We start from the raw sequence: 19,598 nt of genomic DNA on the forward strand, positions 1-19,598 counted from the left end.
CTGCGTAGCTCGACGGCCATGGCGGCCATGCTGGTGACGGCAGCCAGAGGCAGCCAAACCGGAAGAATGGGCTATTGCCTTACTTCAGCCGCCGGCCGCTTCCGGTCTCACCAGACGCCGCGCGTCACTATCTGGCGGAACCTGATCGGCGGTGGCGGGCGTTTTTCTCGACGCCGGGCGTCGAGTTCGCGCCGTCGGGCGGAAACTGTAGACTTGCAGCCGTACAAACGCTCCGGCCTTTTCCGGCCTTTAGCAATAGTCTGGTCGCTTCGCGAGTGTTAACTGCGATTGCATGCCCTACGTCACATCACTCTCAGGCTGCAAGATAAAACCAGCGGCTTGCAACCGTACTGCACTCGGCGCGGCAGCCTCCAGGGTAGTGGTCGCAAACGGCTAGGCAGTTAGAAGCTATACCTAGTCTTACTTGGAGCAATCGCCGGCACCTAAAGCTCCTCTGTACATAATGGACAACGCTCACTCCCGAGCCTCCAAATGTCGAAGAATATTCGCCTGCATCTCTATATTATTGGTAAGCGACGGAATTATTCTCTTTGCCGCCTCAGTATCGATTCTAGACCTAATTTAAGCTCTATGTTCATCGTTTCCAAACTCTGCACCAATAGTTCTGCGGTCAGGTCTTAAGAGCGTTAATAAATGGTATTAAGGCGTACGAAATGTGTATAGGCCTTGCGGCTGTGCGAACCTCACTGTACCGCCACTTATGGGTACGGCATCTTCGTAATGATAATGAGGGAGTCCATCGCGAGGTGGGATATAGAAACCAGCTCACTTCTTCCACATTTATGTCTGGGTTCTTATCAGATCATTTACCATAGGTATGGAGAGAATCGTTTGGACAGCTTACAGTTGCTCCAAAGAACGACATTCGAACCCGTGGTTATCAATTCGCGTTTACTTGTAGGCATCTGTGCTGCTTCGACAATGCGCCACCATGTATTGAAGATCACCGTTGTATGAAAATCAAGCTAACCACGTTGCTCAGCTGTGCAGGCATGAATTTATTTTAAAAAATGTTAGTTTTTTTTTTCTCTTTAGCGAGCCTTTGATCTTCCCTCTCACCGCATGGCATAACTACCCCACCCACAGCGACATAATGAAAGTAAAGTCTAATAAAAGGGCAAGTATTGTACAAACAAAGCTCTCAATCACGTCTTCTGGTGCAATGTGCGATCGACGCGACGTTCACAGCCTGCGTCCGTCTCTTATAGCGCTGAGCTATTTTTTCGCCGCAGATAAACCGGCGCACCTTACGCGTTACCAATGGTTGCTGGTCGCTACTGCCATTGTTCTTTTCAAGTTGTTTTTCGTGTTCCTGATAAACTTTCCAGCATCTTTCGACGAGCCTACTGTCATGCCAACAATAGAGCAATTATCAGCCTACGCTGCAGCACCAGCAAATTTTTATCGGGCTCAGTTTTTTGTGGTACTAGGAGTCTTTAGTGGTTTATCTACCTAGATATAGCGCAAGTAGCAGCGCTGTTGGTCTGCCCAAAGCAAGTACCGTCTTTTCCAAAAGTAAAGGACGTTACCTTGACGTTACCTTTACAGACTTTTCGACCCCTAGGAGTGACGCAAGAGCTCCAAAATAATGCTAAGCCGCCGCGGGGGCCCAGTGGCTATGGTGCTCGGCTGCTGGCCCGAAATACGCGGGTTCGATCCCGGCCGCGGCGGCTGAATTTCTTTGGAGGAGAAATTCGAGGCCCGTGTACTGTGCGATGTCAGTGCACGTTAAAGAACCCCAGGTGGTCGAAATTTCCGGAGCCCTCCACTACGGCGTCTCTCATAGCCTTATTCGCTTTGGGACGTTAAACCCCATAAACCAACCAACCAACCAAAATAATGCTAAGAAGGACCGACTTCCCGGTTACTTGGGGAGAAGAAGGTACATGTTCGCGTGTTTTACACACTATATCACCTTTTCAAAGTTTAATTCTAACAAGTTCGCTGAAAAGTCAACTTCAGCTGATGTCAGGCAAGCAAGGTTCACTACAATGCCTGTACAGGCTGCGCAGTACCAATGTCACTCGATGGAAGGCAGTGTATGTCGGACACTGGACATTTCTATTCGTTTCTTTAACTGCGACGTCAGAAGAAGCGACATTCCGCAAAATCCCGGCGTCGGCGTGTGAGGGCAAAGCAAGGAAGGTTGAATAGCCGCTGTAGCTCAGTTGGTAGAGCATCACGTACGTCATGGGGAAGCCGTGCGTTCATATCCCATCGGCGGAATATGGTTGTTTTTTCTCCTACTTTCTAATCAATTGGTTTCCTGGTCAAAAATGGTTACAGAACTAATTTTTAATTTATCCTCACCGAAACTCAATAAAAGAAAATAATAGAAACATTCCGCTCCGCTTTCTTCGGTTTGAGCGTCTGTTGGCTTTCTTCGTGTCTGTGTCATCACGAGACCCTTAATCATTCCCTATCCTTGTCTGCGAATTACGCTTACCCAGAGTTACTAAACACTCCGAAGAGCATCAGCATTTCGCACCACCAGCTGTCGTTGCACCATAAGAAAATATCTGGGTAGGTGGCGCTTGGAATTGGTTTTGGCGCTGGAAGGGTGCTGCTGCCGCCGCTCCGGCTGTTCTTCGATGTGCCGGATGCCTTCTACCCTTATCTACAGTAGCGCGCATGCGCAAAAGAAAAAATGAAGGACTGCCTACGTGTGCTGCGCCTGTCGTCGCCCCTGCATTTCGTTTTTCGGCACTGTCAACAGGTCGCACGTCGACGTGGTTATGTCCGCCAGGAGGATACGAAAGGGGGAAAGCGTGCACAAAGCCGTGTCTGCGGGTGAAGAGGTGCGGAGAGAGAGAGTACAGAACAACGCTGAGCGCCGGACGCCCGCGGTACATTTGTGTAGCAAAATCAGGCCTGCCAAATCAGTAGCGGTGCGCCAGAATCGCCGCTCCTGTCTGTCTTTGGTTGGTTGGTTTGGTTTATAGGGTTTAACGTCCCAAAGCGACTAAGGCTATGAGAGACGCCGTAGTGGAGGGCTCCGGAAATTTCGACCACCTGGGGTTCTTTAACGTGCACTGACATCGCACAGTACACGGGCCTCTAGAATTTCTCCTCCAAAGAAATTCAACCGCCGCGGCCGGGATCGAACCCGCGTCTTACGGGTCAGCAGCCGAGCACCATAACCACTGAGCCATCGCGGCGGCGGCTTTCTCCGTGGACAGGTCACGTGTCCCTACAGCATGTTTCAAGCGCGCCGCGGATTATGTATCGTGCAATTAATATTGAAAACGCTTTTTGTAACTGAAAAAATCTACGCTAGGACTGCTATGGTAAAGCCATGAACACCTAAAATCAGAGCTGCAAAAAAATGTCTGCCCGGCCTGCCAATCAACTTATCACAGGATATCTATCTTAAGTTGCATCTAGCTGACTCACGTTGTCTTTGATGGCTGTTCAAATATTGAGAGAAAATCTAAAGTTGGGGGCGTTCCGACCAAAGAATGTATATACAATAGAAGGCAACCAGATAATGTTGCTGTTTTTGAAATTGCCCCAACTCTTGCTCATTCAACTTCTCACCGGGAAAAATGGCTGTGTACGGTTTTACGCATCATTTTCGATAGGTATCTACTATACTGGGAACATTGCTATGACTGCTTTCTATTCAACTTCGGCCATATTTATGGTCTTGTGAGTTGCGTTGCTTGAAAAGCAATCGACTCCGTTTTATCCTTTGCAGGTATGCGGTATCTGTGTGGAAGGAAAATGCGTGTTTCGGGGGAGATGTGGCATGCACGAGGACACTGAGAAAGATATACCATGCGTTTACAGCGGGGAGGGTGAGGCACTGAATCAGGATGGCCAAGACATCATAAAAATTATATGTCCTCACTTGCTACGAGGTCAGTACAAAAGTTTGGAAATCTGAATCTTTGCATGTGTCTCGTTTCCATCAGTCCCTGTCTTTCAGCGTTATCTTCAAAGAATGCGAAATCAACTCTCCCTACAAAGCTATAGTTTAATGAACTTTCACGGCTAGTAACTGTATGGCGTGTAGAATGTATGGCGTATGGTACTGTATGGCGTCTCGTAGCTCTCAGATTCCTTAAAGGGAAAGACAATCAAGAGGCTAGACTAGCTTGACTATCTCGATAACCAACAAGCAGCTTACCTCGAGATGGAACCAGGGGGGGATGAAGAAAAAATAGAGCCTTTTAGACGGTATTCCTCTCATATTGCTGCATGCACGATTAGTTTTTTTTTTTTTCAGTTGCCATCCAGTCATCCACCGATTCGTCCCTTTATTCATTCAATCAGCTATTCATTTGTTCGCATTATCCGCCTTCCCTTTTTGTTGGTTGGTTTATTAATTAGTTTATTTTGTTTGTTTGTTTGTTGGTTTGTTTGTTTGTTTGTTTGTTTGTTTGCTTGCTTGCTTGTTTGTTTGTTTGTTTGTTTGTTTGTTTGTCTGTCTGTCTGTCTGTCTGTTTGTTTGTTTGTTTGTTTGTTTGTTTGTTTGTTTGTTTGTTTGTTTGTTTGTTTGTTTGTTTGTTTGTTTGTTTGTTTGTTTGTTTGTTTGTTTGTTTGTTTGTTTGTTTGTTTGTTTGTTTGTTTGTTTGTTTGTTTGTTTGTTTGTTTGTGAAACAGTGCAGGTCGCTGAATTAAGCAGAGGTGGCAACACAGAAGTTTTAAAATTTCAATGCTCTAACAAAAATAACTTCATCATCGATTAGAAAATTTTCCTCCACCTTGATGTGTACCCACGTCGTCATTCAGATTTCAAGGCTACTGCAAATTGCTGTGCAGTTTTGATGCAAGCTCGAAACAAAACTGGGCAATGGCGGTATTGTAGCATCAGAAGGATAAGAACGGTAATATTAACATTCACTATTCCTCTTTTAAACTTTGTGTGCAGAGAGCCATCACTTCCTGTTGCGGCTTTGTACCTGTTGAACATTCGTTAGTTTTACTGCAGCTGGTATCCGGTATTCTACAGTTTCCCTCATGTTGCAGGTAGAAATCCGAGGTTCTGCTGCGATCTACCACAGCTGGAGAAAATGAGCAAAGAACTCCAGCAACTTGTCATTTTAGGCATGGGGAGATGCGCTTCGTGTTACGACAATTTTCTTAAATTATTCTGTGGCTTCTGCGATCCTAACCAGTCAAATTTCATCGCCGTCGCAAGCAGTGAGCCCAGTCAAGAACGCGAAGGCCAATTTATGGTTTCTGCCCTCGACTACGCCGTTGCAGAAGAGTAAGAATATATTTTCTTCCTCTCCAGTATAGTTCAAGCGTGACCACTGAAACTGTTGAAAAGCACATACTGAGACTGAGACAAATAAGTGTTTTGTAGCCTCCATGGTAGTGAAATATATCCCCGCCTATTTATTTGGCCTATCCTTAGGTCTAGTGCCACTGGCAACGTTTTTATCCCAATATACGCCTCAGTGGCTACGCAGGATCAAGGGAGGCTGCAGAATGATAGTAGTAGTAGAATCACTTAATTATTGCAAAAGCATTTCTAGGCTATGTCGGCGGAGTCATGTCACCAGAACGTGCCTTCAAAACGTGTCCGCAGCAGTTGTGACGATCTCAGAAGAGTTAGCATCAAACGAATGGCTGTGATCGAAGAGGACGGTGTGAGGATGATGCAAAAATAAAATTGTCACTAGATGATTAGGTAATTAGTTACAGCCAATGATTAGAGTCAAAATGTCGAAACAGCGCGGACGGCAAGCAGGGAAATCAGTGAAAAAATAGTTCGAAATGGATTGAAACGTGTTTCGTGAATGAAATCCAAAGTAATCGATTTAAAACACTTCATTTATTTGGAGCAATTAGGTAATTAATTAGAAGCAAAAGCAATGGAGGGTTGAATGGTTTCGACATGTATAGTAACTGGACGGAAAAGCAATTGAGGCGTTGAATTAGAACAATGAAATGGGTAATCAATCATCAACCGATGAAGCAAAAATATCGATAACTAATTAATGAATTTATTGATAATTAATTAATTGCTCTATGGTCATTCATTTGATTATAGTTAATCAATTCCGCAATAATTAATCATTTGGTCTATAATTTATCTATTTATCGGCATTAATCAATTCATTTATAACTGATCAATAAAGAAAGGCAAAGAGAGGCGACGAGTGCTGAGGAAGCGTCAAAGCTTTCACATTCTCCCAATGCGAGTCGCTGCAGTGATCTTTTTGGTCGTATATGTAGCGTTCACTTTTGGATGCAAGCGTGATCACGGTTCAAAACGTCAGCCTAGGCAATAGCTGCATGCTCACACTACTGAGACTGCCCGTTGGCGAAGATGGCAGGTAGGGCAGCCAAAAAGGGCTGTCAGCTAGGACAAAGTTGAGGGCATATCTGCAGTCAACTCACGCCCTACTTCCGTCAGGTCGCTCTTTTTCCTAGCGGGTGCGCATGACCAGTGCGTCACCATCATCAGCCTAACTGCGTCCACTGCAAAACTAAGGCCTCTTCCATATGCCTCCAATTAATCCTTCCTTGTGCCAGCTCCAACAACCTTATCCCTCACACTTCCTAATCTCAAAAGAGCTACTACTGGGGCTAGTTGGAGATTCATACTTGAAGGAATTGGTGAGCGCTATAAAAACACGGAAAAGGGACGAACACACAGGACGAAGCGCTTTCTAACAACTGTTTAATCTCAGAAGAAACATGACTATATACACACATTTAACGTCATATCATACACAGAAAAGGGAGGAACGCACGCGCTGACAAGAATGAAGGAAAAACAGGCAAAAACTAAGCGCGCTTACAACAGCCGAAGATTAATGTTCTTGAGGTAGGTTAATTCAGTTCCCCCTAACATCACCGAAGGGGAGCTGACGCATTGCTTATCTGGAGCAACGTGCATTGCGAATTCTTCGGCTGTTGTAAGCGTGCGTAGTTTCTACCTGTTTTTTCTTCATTCTTGTCAGCGCGTGCGTTCCTCGCTCTTCTGTGTATGATATGACGTCAAATGTGTGTATATAGTCATGTTCCTTCTGTGAGATTATACAGTTGTTAGAAAGCGCTTCATCCTGTGTGTTCGTCCCTTTTCCGTGTTTTTATAGCGCTCACCAATTCCTTCAAGTTCCTAATCTCATCCGCCCAAGTGACTTCCTGCCACCTCCCATTATGACTGCTCTGTCTTGAAGTCCATTACGCTGTTATAAGAAACCATAGGTTATTTTTCCTTCGCACTGCATGTCCTCCACATGCCCATTTCTTCTTTATTTCAACTAGGGTGTCGTTAACCCGAGTTATGCCTGACCCAATCTGCTCTCTACCTGTCTCTTAACATTGCGCTTATAGTTTCCTTTTCTATAACTCGCTGCGATGTTCTCAACTTAATTTCTTGTATTTTGGTTTTCGCCAGGTTTCCCCAGCATAGGCGAGCATGGAAAGAAATAAATGTTGTATACTTTTTTTTTAGGTGTGCTGGTAAGCTGCTTCCTATTCATCGCCTCAAAGCACATGCTCAGAGCACATCCCTCATTTTCATTCTTCTAGTTGTTTCATGAAAAAACAGTGGTTACTACCTGCCCTAAGTAGATGTACTCCCTGACAGTTTCCAGTGATTCGCTGTATATCGGAGACTATCGTGCCCTGCCCAGGGTATTGATTATTACTTTAGATTTATTTGCTGATTTCATCTGCCTGTCTAGGTCTTGGATCACGTTTTGCAATTCGCCCCCTGAGTTACTTCGTAAGGCGATGTCATCAGCATATCAGAGGTTACTGAGAATTTATTCATTACCTTTTAATCCCAGCTCTTGCCAATCCACTTTTATGAATACCTCCTGTAAACACGCGGTGAACTGTACTATACAGATCATGTATCCCTCCCTGACATAGAGTTTCTTACTATTACCTAGAGGGAAAGCTGGCAGCCCGTCTATGGGAGTTTGCATGGAGATCCCTCGAGACCACTTCAGCCACCATGGGCGCTCAAAGCATCATAGGGCGGTGAGCTACCGACTGCAGAACTTCAACTTTTGGCCAAAAATAATGCAAAAATAAACGCTATTCGATAATCAAGAATGTCCTAACGTTCAATATCCTGTCTGTAAATTGCAGCAAACGAGCAGAAAAGCATTTAAGTGCAAAGTTCGCCCAAAATAAGGGATGGCTAGCTCTCCTATTGGCCAAGTAATGAACACTACAAAAACTAATATTTCGTAATTAACAGGCGCACTTTTAAAAGTAAATATGTTTTCAAAAAAAATGTTGCTTAAACACTATAAGAGGTTTTTAACGGCATTTCAGAAAAGTGAAACCTTTTATTGGCGTCGTGTGTCGTCGCGTTTTCACTACTATGGGTTTTGCACACTGCGTTCGCGCGAAAGTCGTCTGCGCACACACGAAAAGCGTTTTCGGAATGAAACATTTTAGTAGTGCCACTCCGTGTTCCCGAAAAATTACAACTGTCCCGAAACAAGTAGCTCACCGCCCCATGATGCTTTGAGCGTCCATGGTGGCTGAAGTGCAGCGCTGCCAGCTTTCCCTCTAGGTAATAGTAAGAAACTCTATGCTCCCTGACACCCTTCTTTAGCTGAAATTCTATTACTTCGGCTTTGAAGGACTATGGTCGTTCTGCAGCCGCTTTATATATTTTTCAGTACCTTTGTAAGTGGCTCTTCTACACCCCAGTATACTACAACCGTACACAAGCAGTAAAAAGTCAGCGGCTTTTAACGCGCTAGCGTTAAGGCTCCCGTTCCCCAGAAAATCCGGCGGCGTCGCCGTCGGCGTAGTTAGCCAATTAGGTCACGTGACCTTGTGGGGTCATCACAACCTGCTCACCGGATAGCGAGTAAACTGACCACAGTAGCAGGTGGTTAAATTAATGACTGATCACTTGGGAGAACGACCTGGGTCGCACAAGCCCCACAGGTCACACCTGCCATCGCAGGGCAGTGACGCATCGCTTAAACGCTCCACCACTGGTGTAACGTTAAGAGATCGGAAGAGGGCGGAGTGGGTGAGAGAACAAGCGCGCGTTAATGATATCCTAGTTGAAATCAAGAGGAAGAAGTGGGCTTGGGCAGGGCATGTAATGCGAAGGAAAGATAACCGCTGGTCCTTAAGGGTAACGGAGTGGATTCCAAGAGAAGGCAGGCGTAGCAGGGGGCGGCAGAAAATTAGGTGGGCGGATGAGATTAAGAAATTTGCGGGAACATGGTGGCCGCGGCTGGCGAAGGGCAGGGTTAATTGGAGAGACATGGGAGAGGCCTTTGCCCTGCAGTGGGCGTAGTCAGGCTGATGATGATGATGATGACTGCGCAGGGAGTGGTATGATGACTCTCAGGGATGTCTAAAGTCGAGAATTACCAGTTCCACATATATGGGCATTAATTAACCAATTGCCCTACCGCGTTATACCCTCAGGACGGAGCTTAAGTGTCCCTTCCTATTTTTAATTCACAGTTCTCTGAAGACTCTTAACGCATCGAGCTTCCGTAGGAATGGCTTGCCAGAAACCTATAGAGTACAGAAATGATGGCACCGCGGTCTCGTGTCCAGAAAGGAAGGAGAAAAAGGACCATCCTTGCCACTCGCAGGGACTGGACAGCACAAATCCACTTTTCGCGAAACGTCTGGCCGCTTCGCGAAGACACCATCGTCGTCTTTTATATAATATTTGCTTTTAAAATGCTCTCTTCTCGTTCCGTTCTCAGGAAAACAAATTCTTTTTTTGCTTCCATTCGACAAGAAAATCGATTGATGAGGCTGTATGGCATTTAGCCGTAGCAAACTCTTCCCTTAGTCAACTTCAAATACACTCGCGCCTACTGCTGCGCCGTTTCATTAAATTGATTCAAATGTCCTCAGAGAACAGCGCAAGCTTATGGCATCTTGCTTACTGCTTCTGTTTCCAGATTCGCTCATGGTGCATTCAACTCCTGCGTCAACGTCAAGTCCGTGCTGACGGGCACGACGGTGATGCAGCTCATGTGCGGAGCCAACGCTGCCAACTGCAAACCTCAGGACTGGCTGGACTTTCTGGGCGCAACCACTGACGAAGGCGGATACTCCCCTTTTAGGTTTAACTACATCATCACACCGGAGAATAGCTCTGTGAGCAGTGGTGTGACACTCAAGCCCTACAACCCGCCATATCACAAGTATGTAGCACGTTTTGTTGGATTTCAAAGCTCGCGTTGTGTTTGTGGCGAAGCATCGACTAGTGACTAGAGCATATTCGCACTACTTTTACAATCCACATATCATCTGCATTTGTTATGAGGAATATACGAGGATGACGAGATAAAAATTCAAGTGAAGCTAAACATTTGCGCAAACCTCCACCTTTGCACTCCTCCTCGGCGAAGGATCCCCTTAAGTTACTGCTTGATAGTAAAGTGTGCTCTACCAGTTGCATTAAACGCACTAAATACTGGAAGCATTAAACGCTAAAAGACAAATAAATATACGCACGCGCTTGCCCTCTGCTCGAGTACGTTCTCGCCCAACCATTGCGCTTAGATTAGTCGCAGCAGGCATCGGCGCATTTTGTGATTGTCTAGAAGTTCACCAGGCTCGTATCAGTCAAGACTCCTTGCGACTTTTTTACGGAACAGGTGTACGTTAGGGGACAGCATAAAATTCCTCGCAGTTGCAGCGTAGCAGGACGGGTCACAGGTGCTGCCAGCCGCAGTCTTTATCGGTCTTGGTCAGGTTGTAAGAGCGGTCTTTGTCCTGCAGTGGGCGTAGGCAGGCTGACGACGACGATGATTATGATGTTAGCCACCCTTTCGGCTGCCTTTTCTTGCTCGCAATGTGATCGCATTTTGCTGCCATGACAGTGAAGTGGAGTGCTTTTGAACTCCGACGTCAAACTTGCGTAGCGTATCAGATTTTACAGACATTTAGTGACTTTCGAATTTTATGGCCCTTATCTGAAAACTAAACATTTCGACAGAATCGCCTTTGTAGTTGGGAATAACCTGTTGGAAATTGTGAGACATTTAAAATTAGGAATTTTTGGATGTTGAAAATGTCTCACAATTTCCTATAGCCCTTATCTAGTACGTGGATGCACCACGTATGATTATCGCACCAGATATCAAGGGCACCTCATCACGATGACAATGATTCATTCCCTATCCATCTGTGTCCGTGTGGTATGCTTAGTGTCTTGTGCTTTGACGCAGTCACTACCAATGCCCTCAAACCACCGCCGAGCGGCACGTCTTATGCAGCGCCAACCCTGATGTTTTGCAAATACGCAGCATACCGGGAGTTTCACCTAAGATGTTCTGCAATTTAAAAAAAGAAAGGCTTCTTGAGTTAGAAGAGCGCTTTGTTCGACATCGCACTTTCAGCGCTGCAGCGCATCAGAATAGAGCGAAGACGTGCTAACTAGCAGGCTAGTTAACTGATACTAAAAAGTTAACTGTAACTGGTTTGTCAGTCTCCTTATTCATTGCGAGGCGTGTGCCCATCGTAAATGATATACATATCAGTTTTGAGAATTTCGAAAACTCGATTATACTCGGTGTGTGGCTCAACCAATTTTGCCTGCATTGCGCCCAAATGCATGCGCTTTCGAGAAGCTTGCTTGCAGCCCTCCAGTGCACGGAACTCGTCGAAATAGCCAAAATTTGTTGCGCAACCGCGCCGAGGGTAACCGCGTTTTGTAAATTCTAAAAACTGATGTGGATATTACTTGCGGTGGGATACATGTCATTTAATAAAAAAGGTGAGTAACAGCAGTAGTCAAAAAGTTAAACACTCAATACTAGTTAATCAGCCTACTAGACAGTAAGTATTTGCTGTATTCTCGTGCACTGCACCACTGACAATGCAATGCCAAAAAAACTGCTCTTCGAACTCAAAAATCTCATTTTTAAAAAGTGAAGAACGCCTTAGGGGAAGCACCCTGCATATAAATTGATCGTCGGAAACCCTTCATTCAGCTGATGGCGATGGCCTGCTCGCCGGAGACGGAAGCTGAATTGCCGCAGGTTGCGAACCAGCTGCTGGGTGCGAATTCAGCTCGGGGCACTTATGAATTTTTTGCTTTTTTTGTGTGTTTTCACCGACCTTCAGGTGGAAATTTCCGTCTTATTCACCTAGCTTTTCGGAGACAACTTTGGCGCGGTTTCTGGACGATGTTCGACTGAGGTTGCACAGAATGGGAGCTGGAGGCATCTCATTGATAAAGTAACAACAAATGGCTGAGAGGGCACGTAATTTTTGAATCGCTGCTCTTGCAGTTTGGAGCAGTAATCTGTGACAACGAGAGCGACTCGTTCCGTTTAACACGGCACGCAATGAGCCGGCGATAATTGGCTTGGGTACTGCGAGATATACCTGCATCCGTTACCGCCGTACTGAAAGCACGAACTTGACACTTGCTTCACATCGCAGGATGGGGTTTAGGAGGAGAAGGGTCGGCTGTTATGTAGGCTTGTGTCAAGGCCAAGTGTCCGCACTGTCTAGCTTTCTAACGATGTACTGATTTCTTAGTTCTTTTAGAAGACCTTCTTTTATCCTCGGGTTCGAAGCTTTTTCATATTTTACAGCTTCCACCATCATCTGTTGTTCAATTGTATTTGCTGTGGCGGCTAAGTCTGCGTGCGGTAACCACAGGCGGCAAGGTTCTAAAAATGATCTGTATTTCAGAAGCTGAATTCTCAGTAGGCGAATGTGTAAGATTGAAAAACAGGCCCTCGCAATCAGAAGCAAAATGAGAAATTCGGCAGAACCTGTCAAGACTGTTGCCATGTGCCTCGAAACGTTGATTGAGCTTGCACTTTTCGGTACTGGGTATGGATGGATGGAAAAACTTTATTTTCGTCAGAGAGCATGTGTGGACGGTTCCGTGTTAGATGGCCATCAACCCATGGCTGACGGCGACCTGGGTGGCCCACTCCACGGCCCTGGTCTGGACGACCGGGTCTGAGCTGTCCAACACGGCCTCGCACTGCTCGAGGGAAGGATCACGCATAATGTCCGCCGGTGGCGGTTCTATGCTGCAGCTCCATAATATGTGGTCATAGGTTGCCAATTCCTGACCCCATTTGCACTCCGGCTGAATGTCCGGGTAGATTTTGCTCAACACGTACGGGTTGAAGAAATATCTAGTCTGCAATCGTCGCCAGACGCATTCCTGCGCCTTCACCAATTGCTTGTCCGGGGGTGGGTAAATCCTCCGCTCAAGTCTGAAATGGTTAGTAATGTCATGAAAGGATACCAGCCCATCTCTCGTGGACCTTCCCGGGACGTCCGGCTCACCTACTCGGCTGACGAAACTTCGAGTAAGATACCGAGGTACGAACAATTCCAAACAAAGGAAGTTCGTTCTTACAGGTTCCAAGTGCGAAACAAACGCGGGGCAATGTGACAGGCTGGATAGCTCCGAACTATTCGGCCACTCTTGTTTTTTACGAGCACTCAGTTTCATTACACTGGCATTCCTGCACTTCGCTTGCATGAAATGCAAGTCACTGTTTCGAGGCTTAAAAGCCGTTACCTCTGTCTCAGCAGCCGAACGCCGCAGGCACTGAGAGACGGCATCAAGCGTTTAACAGAATGCATCACTCTTGTTACTGTTGCAGTTTTTTCATGATTGGTAATGTCTCATTGACTCGTATATGTAATGGACACATCTTCTTTTGTTTTTTTTTTGTGTTGTTTTCTTTTCAGGTGTTCGGAGCCATTCGGCGTCCGCCAAGAGAAGTGCAGCTGTAGCGACTGCCCGGAGACGTGCAGTTCTTAGGAACCGGAACCGGCAGCGCTGCTGCCCCAGACGCACAAAAGCGTATCGCAGGAGGAAAAGACTAGCAGACGCCAAGCATCAGAAGCTATATAATCTGTGTTAGTTTCTGTTTTCTTTTTGTTCTAGAATGAGGCTTGTGGCGCACTGTTGGGGAGGAAGAAGAGTTTTGGATAAATGGGCACATCATTGTTCTTGTGTGTCTGACACCTCGGGTACCTTTGCGTCATTACACCACTGTCGCTTTCTGTTGAAAGTAAAAAAACATTTTTTGATCAGTGAATGACGGATTTTGACACGAACTTTCTTCCACATACGCAGGTCTCCAATCTCATTTGCTATAACCAAATGAGCCCTCTGTACTGTGTTTTTCAAGTAGCATCAGATGAACATCTCTGAATGATACTTTATTATGTAAGCGATGAAGGCGAAATTCTAAAGGCCCGTGTGCAGTGCGATGTCAGTGCACGTTAAAGAACCCCAGGTGATCAAAATTTCCAGAGCCCTTCACTACGGCGTCACTCATAGCCTGAGTTGCTTTGGGACGTTAAAGCCCAATAAACCAAACCTTTATTATGTAAGCGTCACAGTTGCATTGCCTGTAGCTATCCTTAAGAGTCTTCTATATTTAACAACTCGCTCCGTTAGATGCGGTATCATAACCGTTTGTTTGTTTTCTCTCAGAAGCAATATTGCATGACCTTTCGGTCATGTTAAGTGCTTTGCGGATATAGATACACGTTCCTTAGCCGCCGCGATGTTTCAGTGACTACGGAGTTCTACTGAGCCCGAGGCCTCGGCTCTGATGCCACCTGTGGTATCAAGCCGCGCCTGAACAGCGATTCACTTCAAGACACAGCTTTTCACATCCAGGTCTCACGTTCGCAACACGCTTTATTGCACTGACGCCAGGACGCCCTCACGCCCGTGAAGGACTACATGTGAAACATTAGTTGGCTATTTCATGGCCCAAAATGTAAAACAAGGTAGTTATGCTTGAACGACCTTGGAGAAATCAAAAGTTTGAGACGGCGCATATATAATATTTGTTCTGTCCCTGTCAATGTTCCTATCAATATAATAAGTGATCCGATGGTACTCATCACTTTTACAAGAGGAGCTGTAAAAACTCATCCCATTTAACAAAAATCATCTGTAAGGTCTCTGAGAGCATGTAATAAATAAGTTTAAAGGTCAAAAAGAAAACATGCAATACAGCGGTAGGAAAGAAAAATCTGTGATGCCTGTAGATACTCCTATGTGACCAAGTAGTATACCTGCGCGACCTTCCTTGAGGTACGTATTGAACTACCTAATTCTTGCAAGGGTATGCAGACATAACGTTCTAAGCCAAAACTGCAGCTTTTTCATCGCTTATCTAGACTCGGCTTATAATCGACCTTAATTAATAATGATACTAGCTCTTTTAATAGAGTGGGGCTGTTTCGCCATATGTTTGTTGGTGTGGCTAACAAAATGATTCGACTAATTCCAGGAATGGTGCCAGTATTCTTTTTTTTGGTCAGTTGCGGCTAAAAAAATACTCGAAGGAAGGTCCTTTGTACTAGCCCGCATGGCGTTGTTGCGTGGAAGACAATAAAACCCAACTTGGAATCTCACTTCGCATAGCAAGCGTTGGCGGAGTTTCCTTCCTCGCATGCATTTCTGCCCCCAATCCCTACGCTCAACCCACCCAATCTCTCTCTTGCCAAAGGAGCGGCTGAAAGTCTATCTTCCTATCTCTTGCGGGTTTTAGGGCACTTGCCTGTGGTTTTCAGGAAGTCCTGCTAACCGCTGTAAACGCACCCAAATAAAAGTTAAGAGCACGAGACAAAGCACGAAATATATCCGTTTTCTTTCTGTCTTGTCTCCGAATTTTTACAAATATTTTCGTTTGGCTGTAATATGAAAGCCTTGCGCTTCCCACTGATTCTTTCCTTCTTCACGGCAAGTGGAAAATACGTAAAAACTACATTGGTCCCTATTACGGTACATATATTTTTTTCTTTTCGCAGTGAAGGTCAAGAAATGCACGGTGCAAATAGGGCCGCCCCACTAAAACGCCCCCTACAAGAGTGGCACATAAATACGGCCCTGCGTGTGGATCATGGTGGTGTGGATGTTACCGACTCACTTGATCGTTCTTCATAGGTTGCCGCTTGTACTGCCGCGAACCCTGGTGATTCTCTCTGAAGGCTGTTGGTGCCGTATTTTTCTGGTCGACGAGAGATGTCGCTAACGCCGCATTAGGGAACTCGATGGCTCGCGAGTGAACAATGTCAACGGGAAGGACAAAATAGTAATCTTCAAGCAGAAACTTGAAATTCCCTGCCGTAAAAAGATCACAGACGAATATAATTGATATGTAAAATTGACGGTAATTCGCAAAAAATAAAAGCTAACCTAAAAAAGGAACAAGGTCCAAAACACAGACACATAGGGTAATACGATAATATATAATGATGAGCTAATATAGCAAAACTAAACAAGGACATAAGACCGTAAACGTAAGGTTATAATCACGGACACATGAGAATAATAAGCATAATTTGTGCACACAACTACTGAAGCCGTGAACAAGAAATGGTTGGTTGGTTTATGGGGTTTAACGTCCCAAAGCGACTAAGGCTATGAGAGACGCCAAGAAATGGAGTGCAGTAGAGAGAGCCGCCAGACACTGTTGGAGAAATTCGGGTAGTGAATCGTAAATCTCGAAGTTGAAGCAGTCTAGTAATTCCGGCTAGGCTGTAGAGACAGCTACGAGAAACATGTGGAAACAGCCAGGAATTGAAGCAACGTCTAGTGGTTCCCGTAGATTCCACTGTCCTGAAGCAAAATTTCCAGCTCCAGGATTGCTCGTCTCTTACAGCGCACACACTGACATGGCGTCAGTGACGTGGCAGTTAGTGACACCAATAGGGGGCGCAGGGGAGCGCGGGATCAGGGTGGGATCAGGCTGACGACGCTACGCTCGCCATGTCAGCATACGTGCTTCAAATGTTATACTTGTCGATGAAAACGTGCTTGTCTTTTATTTTCACTCCACTTTCAAGAACATTCCTTCGAATAACGGCACATCCATGTTTACATGCTGAGGCAGTGTTCGCATTTCTTGCCAATTTATTCGCCCTGTGAGTGCAGACTTGGAACCACGCCACAAAATGTTTACGAGGTTGATCTTTCTATTAATGATCCTTTCTAAAAGAAATGTCCATCACTTGCTTTTCTGCTTCTTCATGGTGGACTGAACCTTTAAAGGGAACGAGAGAGAGGGAAAATAACCGTTTATTTAGTTTTCTTTCAAAGCGTAATTCTTCTGTCTTCTGGTCAGAATCCTTCGTACAAACTTCCACTGGTTTTCGCGATCTTTCATGCGTAGCTAAACCTATCCGAGTCCGCAAAAGTTTCCTTAGAATATTTTTACCTAGAATATTTCCCTTAGTGGATGCGCCTTATTTATATATACCTTTTATCTGAAAATCACGATAAGCGTGCGCAAGAGCGATCGCATGCCGGCAACAGTTATAAACTCAATACTAGTATAGTCCTCTCGGCTGAAAGATAACAGTTAAACAGTTTCAGTATAGCACAGCGTCTACTTACGTTTTTACGATCAAAGCCAGCTGGTACAGCGCAGTTTTCTACGACAGTTATAGTGGGCTGTGACTAGCGCTTCAACCGTGATACGTAAAATATTGTGTTGCCATCCAGTTACAAACTCACAAAGGACTTCACTGGCTATGCGACAGGTAAGGAGAGCACTGAAGAGAGCGCACATTGTAATAAAATAAAGATTTCTGAAAGAAAAAAACTCGTTTATGATAGAAAAAACAAGTTTCAGCTTGTTAAAAAGATAAATGCATTTACGTCTCAACGATTGTGTCGTTAATAGTGTCAATAGTTAATAGTTAGGAAGAGAGTGAAATGTTCTTCTAAAAGAAAACTGTTTAGCTGGCTGACATGCACGAACAATGGACTGGATGACTCGGCTTCGGCGAAAGCAACTAACGTGCTCGGCGGTCGTCGAACGGAATAGCTGCAGTCCTTGGCTGCACGGGTCTTCAAATGAACATTTATATTGTAAACGATGGCGTAAATGAAATTGGGTGTATGTATATGTTTTTTCTTCCTGTTGCCAAAAATGTAATTATTTTAAATACATCTTAAATAGCTCCCATATTATAGGGGAAAAAAGCCTAATTAGTTAAATTCATACGGGTCGTTAAGACACTTTCTTTGTACATTTTTTGGTTTCGATTGAAATGAGACTGTATCCCAAACCTGCCATCTGGAGCTATGCTAGATATATTGTTGTTAGTACATCATCATATAAAAATGATAAATTTTTTCCAAGCACCATAATTATGAAATATAGGTGACATTATGGTTCACAAAATTTGAAATGTTGGACTCAGCCAATCAAAGAAACAAAACTTCTCATGTACTTACGAACCTGTAATCCACCCTCTTCTTGAATATGCGTCTGTCGTCTGGAACCCGAACTCGGCAACCGAAATCAGGAAGCTATAGAAGCTGTGCAGAGGCAAGAAGCTCGTTACATCTCGTTGCAGCTCGTTACACTTTCGTCAATCGATTAGCCCCTCTCTCAGAACGTCGCCGCTCTAATTCTTTAAGTTTTTGCATTGCATTATTAATTTCATTATTATTACCGCCTCTCGCAAAAGTCTCACCTGACGTTCGCCCAAGCAACCTCATAAAGAAGCTGCCACCCGCTAAACATTGTACCTTTCTACGCGCGGACTAACTGATATAAATACAGTTTTTTCTCTACAACAATAGAAGACTGGAACTCGCTTTCTGGCAGCACCCGCGCACTTCCACTGAATAAGTTTCTCGACCGCATTGAAGCTAGTCAGTGCATATATCGTTTGAACGTCTGTGTGCGTGTTTTGGTCTTGTGTGCGTGCGATATTTGCTTCTTTGTTTTTTGGTGTGGCCATGTAGGTGACAGGCACCTTTGTACCTTATACCTTTATACTCACTCCTGCTATAGCCGATAAAGAAAAATGGGCTGTAGTATGTATAAATAAATAAAAAATGACAGATATCTACAGTTTACTTCTTCCTGAATTCAACGGCATCAGAATAATTGAAATCAAAAAGATAAAGACCCAGACCGTCGGCGCTGTGAGCTAAAAATCGGCCGCGGTAGGATGGCTGTGGTCAACCTGGAGCACAGCATTCTACTCGGCCTCGCGCAGCCCGTCATGGTCGATGAATGGGCCGGCCACGTGACCTTCTCACGTCATCCTAGGTCACGTGACTTTGTGGCGTCATCACAACCTTCCCACCGTGGCAGGTGGCCGTTCAGTTAATGATTGGTCGCAGGAGGTTGCTCGGGAAGAGCAACATGGGTCTTGCAAGCTCCACCGATGGCAGCACCTGCCATCACATGCAGGGCAGTGGCGCATCGCTTCACAGCTGCACCACTGCACCAGCAGTGCATGACTTGCAGGGATCTATGAGTGTAAAGTAGAGAATGGCCAAGTCCGCATATATAGGTATTAACCCGTTAACGCTATCACGCCGTACCTTTTTTTATTAATATTTTCTTATCGCGTGAAAATTACAAATCCACCTTAGTGATCTGCCACTCAGACCAAGTTCCATTAAACTAGGCAGAACATGGATCTGACTTACAGTGGCGAATACTGGCTTTATAACCAAAAATACTGAAAAAGTAATAATACCACGGCTTCAAACAGTTTAACTTGGATCATAATTGCGTCCATTGCGAATAGACGCCTACAAAATCATGTCATATTCACCAAAAACACTATTGTCTCGCAAAAACACGACTGAAGTCTGGCGTATGTCATTTTCTCCACCATTAGGGTCACCGGACAAGGATGAC

At 45.1% G+C, this 19,598-nt stretch overlaps 1 protein-coding gene across 1 annotated transcript; it reads left to right on the forward strand.

The window, feature by feature from the left end:
- Nucleotides 1–336: 336 nt before the first annotated feature.
- Nucleotides 337–14,006, forward strand: LOC149371481 (NPC intracellular cholesterol transporter 1-like). The gene is made up of 5 exons (XM_089585186.1): nucleotides 337–529; nucleotides 3,719–3,881; nucleotides 4,993–5,233; nucleotides 9,882–10,127; nucleotides 13,654–14,006. Exons 1-5 carry the CDS (start codon nucleotides 464–466, stop codon nucleotides 13,724–13,726), a joined length of 789 nt encoding a protein of 262 aa, XP_089441312.1. The 5' UTR covers nucleotides 337–463; the 3' UTR covers nucleotides 13,727–14,006.
- Nucleotides 14,007–19,598: the final 5,592 nt, after the last annotated feature.

This window comes from Amblyomma mixtum, chromosome 1 (genome assembly GCF_055824585.1).
Source record: "Amblyomma mixtum isolate Tamu chromosome 1, ASM5582458v1, whole genome shotgun sequence".
Taxonomy (NCBI): domain Eukaryota; kingdom Metazoa; phylum Arthropoda; class Arachnida; order Ixodida; family Ixodidae; genus Amblyomma; species Amblyomma mixtum.